The following is a 7,878-nucleotide window of genomic DNA, read 5'->3' on the forward strand; positions in this document are numbered from 1 at the left end:
CCGGGACAGACGTTTATTGGGGCTCCCCACCCCCCCCCGGCCTGTTTCGTTGGGGTTCTGTTATTGTTTCTTTTTTTTTCCTTTTTTTCCTCCTTTTTCTTAAAAAATAAATGTACAATTCCGGACAGCGCTCAGTACAAAATATACACGTCTGGGGGGGCGCGGGGGGCACATACAAAAATAGGGGGGCGAGGGGCCCCCCCGTAGGTTCCCTGCGCCCCCCGCCAGGGAAGGGGGGCACCGGGGGGGGGGGGGGTATGTGCCGGGGGTCCCCAAACCCACCCACCCCCCCGAGGGTGGGGGCAGCACCCACTGTCGGGGCTGGGCAAAGTGCGTCAGTGCTGGGGGGCACCGGGCCCCCCGGGGTGGGGGGTCCCCGGGTTGGGGGGTCCCGGGGCCTGGGGGGGTCCCCAGGGTTTGGGGGTCCCCGGTGGGCCCCCCCTCACTGGCTGCCGGGCTCCAGTTTGTAGGAGAGCTCGAAGAGCAGGTTCTGGTTGTCGATGACGCGGAGCTGCCGCACGTAGGCCTTGGTTTGCAGCTGGGCCGGGGACGCCTCCAGCTCCAGGCCTGGGAAAGGCAACGGGAAAGGGAATGGGAATGGGGTGGGAACAGCGATGGAGGAGCGCAGGGATGCAGGGGTTGGAGGGATGGGGGTGAAAAGATGCAAGGTGGCGATTTGGGAACGGGGATAAAGGGATGGAGGGGATGGGGATGCAAGGAAACGGGGATGTCAACGTGGGAACGGGGATGGAGGGACAGGGATGGAAGGATGCAGGGAATTCAGGGATGGCAAGGTGTGAGTGTAGGTGATAAAACAATACAGGGATGGTTGTGTGGGAATGGGGATGGGGAGGTGGGAATGCAGGGGTGGGGACGGAGGGATGGGGGAGTGGGGATGAAAAGATTCCAGGACAAGGATGTGGGAATGGGGACGTGGGGATGGATGGGATGGAGAGGATGGGGATGCAGGGATAGGGATGGGGATGAAGGGATGACACAGCAATGGCAACGTGGGAATGTGGATGTGGGGACAGGGATGAAGGGATAGAGGGGTGAGGATGAAGGGATAGAGGGGTGAGGATGAAGGGATAGAGGGGTAGGGATGAAGGGATGCAGACGTAGGGATTTGGGGATGCAGGGGTGAAGGGGTGCAGGACAGGGATAATGGGGTGTGAGGATGCAGATGGGGGTGCAGCCACACCCCTGTCCCTCAGGGGCAGCACTGAGGGTTCAGGGCTGTGTGGGACACCCTCCTTGCCCCCCCCCGGACCCCCATGTGCCCCCCACTCACAGAGTGGGCGGCTCCGGTACTTCCTCACGGTTCTCACTTTCTCGGCGATGCAGTGCTGGGGCAGAGAGAGACCCCCAGAGTCAGCCCCGGCCCCCCCAGGGACCACTGACCCCCCCCAGCACCCCCTCCACAACCCCCGACCATCAGGGACCCCACCCCGGGGCTCCTGCTCTGCACCCTGGGGATGCTGAACCCTCACCCCCCCCACACAAGCAGGGGACCCCCAGCCCCTCAGGGGGGTCCCCCCTCCCCTGCCCTCACCACGGGGGTCCCTCAGCCACATCCCCCCCCCAGCACCCACCAGTTTCTCCACGTTGACCAGCCCATCCAGAAGGGTCTTGCTGCCTTCGTGCAGGAAGGTCAGATCTGGGGGTGAAGGGGGGTTAGGGGGGGTCCCATGGGGTCTCAGCAGGACCCTGACCCCCCCTGGGACACGGGGAGCCCCCCCCGCACCTTTGAGGATGAGCGGCACGAAGGGGATCAGGGGGGGCTTCATCTTGGCCAGCACCTCCCGGTAGGTCTTGTGGTTCCTGCAGGGATCCTGGGGGGACAAAAAGGGGAGTGTCAGGGTTTGGGGGGGTCCATGAAAGTTCCCTGGATCTCCCCCCCATGCTGGTGGCCGTGGGCACGGGGCTGGTGTGGTAAAAACACCCCTGGACACCCCAGGAAAGTTCCCTGCCCACCAGCTCCCCAAATACCCCGGGGGGAGCCTGGGGACCCCCGAATCCCCACGGGGCCCCAACATGACATTTCTCACCGTGAGGTTCTCAAACTTCCGAAACAGGTTCTTGAATTTCCCTGGGAGCTTCTGGAAGACAAATTGAGGGGGGGACATGAGCGTCCACCGGGTCAGGGAGCACCTGGGGGGACCAGGAACACCCCAGAGGGGGTCTGGGAGAACCCAGGAGGGATCCAGGAGCACCCAGGGGCAGGCCATGAGCACCCAGGAAAGGGTCTGGGAGCACCTGGGGAGGGTCCAGGAAGGCCCAGGAAAGTTTGGGAAGGTGTGGGAGCACCCAGAGGAGTCCTGGGAGCACTGGATTGGGGGGGGTGAGAACTCCTGGGGGGGTTCTGGGAGCACACAAGGAGGGGTCTGGGAGCACCCAGGGTGGATCTGGGAACATCCAGGGGGTTCTGGGAGCACTAGGGAGTATCAGTGAGCATCCAGAGGGGTTTGGGGAGCAACCAGAGGGAGTCTGGGAGCACTGGACAGGGGGGAGTGAGAGCTTCTGGGGGGTTCTGGGAGCACCAAGGAAAGAGTCAGGGAGCACTTAGGGGGGTCCAGGAAGGCCCGGGAAGGTTTGGGAGCATCCAGGGGGGTCAAGGAGCATCTGGGGGGGGTCTGGGAGCACCAGGGGGGGTCAGGGAGCACCGGGGGGGGGGGGGGTCAGGGCCCCCCAGCCCCTCACCTCCCAGGTGAGGCGCAGGCGGCTGACGGCGGCGTTGTTGAGGCCGATGACGATGGCGTAGAAGGAGAGCATGTCCTGGTTCTGTTTGCAGCTGTGGGGGAGCGGGGAGAACATGAGGGGCGGGCTGGGCGCCCCCAGGACCCCCCCGGGACCCCCCCACTCACATGGCAGCGATCTTGATGAGCTTCTTGAGCAGGTGGGCGCGCTTGCCCAGCCCCTCGCAGAGCAGCAGCTCCGTGCCCACCCAGTGCTGCACCTCACTGCAGCGCTGCAGCAGCAGCTCCAGGTTCGCCGTCTCCCGCCGGCCCCGCTCCCCGTGGAACACGTAATCCACGAATTCCAGCTGCAGGGAGGGGCGGGGGGAGGTTACACACGTGGCATCAGAGCCCCCCCCACGCACACACAGCAGTGTCCACACACTGTGACTCCCCCAGACCTCGTGGATGCAGCGGAAGAGCTCCCAGTGGAAGGCAGTGAGGTGGTTGGCCACGTCCTCGGGCTCCACGCGGTGGATCTCCGTGTCCCCCGGGACCACCTGGATCTCCTCAGGCAGCGGCACCTGAAGGGGGGGGGGGACATGAGGTTATGGGGGCACTCGGGGGGTGCTGGGCCACAGGGTGGGAAAATGGGATGGGAATATGGGACAGGGAAATGGAGGGAGGATTTGGGGTGGGAACGCAGGAACATGGGACAGGGAAATGGAGGGAGGACTTGGGGTGGGAACGGGGGAATATGGGACTGGGAAATGGGGTGGAGCACAGGGGTCCCCCCTTTCTGTACAGGGAGTGATTGTGGCACCAGGGCTGGGCAGGTGAGGGGGGGATGTCCTGGCAGGGGGTTCCCTCCTGGGGGTCCCCATCAGGGTGTCCCCACCGCAGAGCTCACCAGGGAGTCGAAGGTGTCCCTGGTGCAGGCGAAGAGGTGGCTGTTGATGCCCAGGGTGGTGAACACACACTCCTCGCTGGGCTGCAGCACCGCTTTCTCTGCCACGGGGCACAGGATGGGGGTCAGCACCTGTGGGACCCCCCAGCCCTGCCCTCAGCCCCCCCACAGCCCCTCGGGCACCTCCGGACGAGGCCATGGTGACGAGGATCAGGGCGTCCTCGCGGGCGCTCTGCTCCTCCGAGTACTGGAGCTTCTCGGTGACCGAAGCCAGGATGTCCTGCACCGAGGCCGAGAGGCGGCTGCGGATGGTCACGTACGAGTGGTCGGGCAGGTACACGCGGCAGAAAACTGGGGAGGGGTGAGGGAGGTCAGCACAGGGCACCCCCCGCCCCACCCCGGGCGCTGCCCACCGGGAAACTGAGGCACGGGGCAGGTACGGGGCAGGCAGGGTCAGCGGGGCACAGAGAGGGGACCCCAGGCCCCCACCCCGGTCACTCACTCTCGTCGGAGCCCCGAAATGCCACCCGGGTCTGCAGGCACGAGTCGATGCGGCGGAAGTGCCGGAACAGAGGCTTCACCTGCTTGTTCGGGGGGGGGGTCTCGTCGGCCACCCTGGGTGGGGAGGCACAGGGCAGGCGTCAGGCGAGGCCCTGGGGCTGCACCCTGAGGTGTGCTGGGTGCCCTGACAGCCCCCACCCAGGGCCTTGGTCGGGACAAGGAGGTTGGATGTGAGGAGGGCACCAGGGGTGCAGTGAAGGGGGCAGGGGGTGGGCACACGGGTGCGACGGGGAGGGGGCTGGGGCTGGGCACAGGGAGGGCATGAAGGTGCAGTCAGGAGGGCACCAGGGTGGGCTGCTAATGAGCTAATGGCCCCCAGCACCTGTGTGTCCCCAAGGACCAGAAATCCTTGTCCTTCCTGGGGACGCCCTGACCCACAGAGTCCCCCAGGATCCCCTCCCCTTCCCCTGGACCCCCTTTTCCCCTTCTCACTTGAGCTCCACCGTCTCCACGAGCTGGTGCAGCTTGAGGATCTCGTCCTCCAGGTCGTGGTAGAGGGACGTGTCCTTCATGATGAGCAAATAGAGCTCCTGGGGGGGGGCGAGAGGGGTCAGGGCGGGGGGGCTGTGGGGGACTGGGAGGGGAGACACGGGAAGGGGACTCCCACCTTGATGACCTTCCCGGCGCTCTCCTCCTCCTGGAGCAGCCCCTTGTACGTCTCGAGGAAGTGCAGGAGCACGGCCAGCACCGCCCGCTTGCGCTGCAGCCCGGCCCCCTCCTCCCAGCGCGGGGGGCTGCCCGCTGCCAGCACGAAGGTGGCACTGTCAAGGAGGTGCCACGGCAAGGAGGGACCCCCCCGGGCTGCCCCCCAGCACCCCCTGCACCCAGGGACCCCACCCTGGGGGCACCACCCTGCCCGCCTTGCACCCAAACCTGTAGCCCACTCTCATGCACCCACGTGCCCACCTTCACACCCACACGGGCACCCCAATTCCCTCCTTGCTGCTCCTGTGAGCCCCCCCATAGCACCCCACTGCCCTCCCCATGTCCTCTTCCTCCTCGCAATCCCTATGCCCACTCTCATGTCCACCCCTGTGCCACCCTCTTGCCCACCCTGGTGCCCATCTGGTCACCTCTTCGTGTCCCCTTCATGACTCCCTTGTGCCCACCCTCATTGCACCCAGATCCTTTGCTAATGCCCACCCTCAGACTCCTCCTCACTGCACCCTCATGTTCTCCCTTGTGCCCTCCCAATGCCCCCCGTGCGCAGCATTGGCCCCCTCCCTGTCACACCCCCGTGCCCCCCCGTTGCCCCCCAGGATATTGCTGGTGCAGCTGCTGCAGGAAGCGCTCGGTGGGCAGGAACAGCGAGTGGGTGAGAACGATGTCGTCCAGCAGTGACTCTGGGGGACATTTGGGGGACAGGTGTGGGCACCCCACCCTGCACAGCCCCCCCCCCAGACACCCCCCGTGCCCGGCGGGGCGGGAGGGTGACGGGAGCGATGCTAATTCCGGGGTGACACCGGGAGAGGCCGAGCCCAAGCGAACCCCCCCCCCCCGCGCCGGCGCTGACTCAGGGCCCGTCCCAGCCCCGGGGCAGCCGGGCCCGGCAGAGCCGGTGTGGGGGCAGAGGCGCCGGCAGGGCGGCACCGGGGCCGCGACGCCCCGGCACACCCGGGAGCCCCGTGAGAGCCGCGGGCACGGCGGGACACGGAGGGGGAAACTGAGGCAGGAGCTCGGGGCACAGCGGGTCGGTGCCACAGCCGGGCTCTCCGGGCCAGCACCGGTGGCACCACCCTGGGAAGGTGTTTTGGCACGGCCAGGTGAGCCAAGGGGATGGCACTGGCGCCAGCACCAGCCACCACCGGGACCTTTGGACGAGGCACCGCTCCCTCCCCGGCACCAGAACAACCCTCGGCCCCAAGCAGGGGGTGCCCAGGGACTGTGCCCACGTGCCCTGGGGACACTGTAGTGGGACCCCAGAGCTTTTCCAAGGCCCGAGGACCTGTCCCCATGGAGGGACTGTACAGAGTGTCCCCTCAGACTATTAACCTATTCGTGGATCTGTGCTGAGCCAGGGCAGAGGGTCCCCTGGCACCCCCATGCCGGGCACCCACGGGGCATCAGCTGCTGCCAAAAGCAGGACGTGGTGGTCTAGGGCACAGAGACAGGCAGGGGCACCGGCAGAGTGAGGGGTACAGGTACACGGCCCCCAGCCCCCCTGCCCTGGGCACAGCCCCCTCTCGTGCTCTGCCTGGGGACAGGAGTCGAACACTCCCCCCATCCCCGCAGGCTGCAGCCCCCTCCGGCCCTGCCTCAGTTTCCCCATCCCTCTGCAGCACCCAGGCCGTACCCCAGAGCCACTGGGACACTTTCCCACACTGGGACCCCCACGCTGGCTCCTGCCTGCCCCGCTCCAGGCCAGCCTGGGCACCGCCGGGCCTGGCAGCATGTCGGTGCAGGCAGGGCCTGGCACTGCCAGTCCCAGCTCGCCCCTACCTGAGGGCTCCTTATGTCTGTGCCCAACCCTGGCATCGCTGGAGCAGGGGGCTGGTGGTGGCTGGGGGTCGCCAGGGGGGGTTCCTCAACACCTCCCAGTCCCACCAGCCAAGCGAGACTGGCCAGAGCAGGGATCCCCATGGCGTGGGAACGCTCCCACCCACCTGCACCCAGCCTGGCTCCCACCCAGCTCCGGCACCTGGGCACGGGGAGCCGTGGAGGGACAGCACTGGGAGGCCTGTGCCAGAGGGAAGGGGCGTCCAACCGACCCTCCCACTGCAGCTCCCGTCGAGACTAATTTTAGCACCAGGAGGATGTTACAGACCATCCAACCGGGAGGTGGATGCTGCAGTGGCTCCCGGTGCCCGGCCACCTCCAGTCCTCACTGGGCTGCTGCCACCACCGAGCATCCCCATTCCCCTGCCAGCCCTTCCGCCGCAGTGTGCTGCCCTGGGGGACCCCTGCCCACGCCGGGGGCTCCTGCCCACCCCGCTGCCACGGGCACCTTGCCTCAGCGGGGACCCAGCCCTGACCTTGTCACCCCAACCGGGCACCGCTGCGCCCCGCGCGAGGCCACCCACCCCACGGGAAACCGCGTACCGGGCACCGGGCACCCCCATCCCGGTGTCTCCCACACCGTCATCCACCAGCGCATCCCCCCCGCAGGCAGCGGCCGCCCCCGGTCTCCCCCCGCGCCGCCGCATCGCCCCGCGACCCCCGCGCTCCCCGCCCCGGGCACCCCCGCAGCCCCTCCCCGGGGGTCCCGCAGCCCCTCCCCGGGGGTCCCGCAGCCCCGTACCTGCCCCGCAGCCCCTCCCGTGCTCAGCCGCCGGCAGCCGGTCGAGGAGCGCGGCCAGGAGCCGCTCGGGGGGCGCGGGCGCGGCGGGGGCGCAGCCGCATCCGCAGCAGCAGCGGGCGGCGGGCGGCGGCTCCGGGCTCGGCGGCTCCCGGTCCCGGTCCCGATCGCGGTCGCCGCCCGGTGACGGCTCCTCGGGGGAGCGGAGCGGCGCCTCGGGCGGCCGCAGCTCCAGCCAGCGGCCCTCGCCCCCCGGTACCGGCCCCGCCGGCCCCGGCGGCTCCTCGGGGGAGGCGGCCGGGCGCGACAGGCTCTGCCGCCGCGGCGCCGGCAGCGACCCCGGCCCCGGTAGCTGCCCCGGGGGGGCGGCGGGGCGGGCGGGCAGGTGCGAGCCCGGCTTCTTCAGCAACTTCTCCAGCGGCTTCATGGCCGCCCGGGCGCGCCGGCGGCGGCGGCGGCTCCTCAGGGGCCCATCGGCGGCGGCGGCGGCTCCGCTCGGC

The 7,878-nt window shown here is 68.4% G+C and overlaps 1 protein-coding gene across 1 annotated transcript; it reads right to left on the bottom strand.

Annotated features, from left to right (window-relative positions):
* RAPGEFL1 (Rap guanine nucleotide exchange factor like 1) lies at positions 1–7,872 on the bottom strand. The gene is made up of 15 exons (XM_027701493.1): positions 7,382–7,872; positions 5,408–5,486; positions 4,751–4,898; positions 4,576–4,673; positions 4,085–4,197; positions 3,766–3,933; positions 3,586–3,683; positions 3,137–3,259; positions 2,865–3,043; positions 2,701–2,791; positions 2,049–2,099; positions 1,745–1,832; positions 1,593–1,657; positions 1,292–1,346; positions 1–567 (listed from the first exon to the last, which is right to left on the bottom strand). The coding sequence occupies exons 1-15, from the start codon at positions 7,803–7,805 to the stop codon at positions 443–445; spliced, it is 1,905 nt and encodes a 634-aa protein (XP_027557294.1). The 5' UTR covers positions 7,806–7,872; the 3' UTR covers positions 1–442.
* Between the last annotated feature and the right edge of the window lie 6 nt (positions 7,873–7,878).

Source organism: Neopelma chrysocephalum, unplaced genomic scaffold, assembly GCF_003984885.1.
Source record: "Neopelma chrysocephalum unplaced genomic scaffold, ASM398488v2 Primary Assembly neopelma1_158, whole genome shotgun sequence".
NCBI classification, from domain to species: Eukaryota; Metazoa; Chordata; class Aves; order Passeriformes; family Pipridae; genus Neopelma; species Neopelma chrysocephalum.

Coding starts and splice junctions, on each gene's coding strand:
- RAPGEFL1 (XM_027701493.1), bottom strand. CDS start 7,805: ATGAAGCCGCTGGAGAAGTTGCTGAAGAAGCCGGGCTCGCACCTGCCC. Junction 1,833..2,048: donor GGAAGTTTGAGAACCTCACG/GTGAGAAATGTC, acceptor TTGTCCCCCCAG/GATCCCTGCAGGAACCACAA. Junction 568..1,291: donor GTACCGGAGCCGCCCACTCT/GTGAGTGGGGGG, acceptor TGCCTTTCCCAG/GCCTGGAGCTGGAGGCGTCC.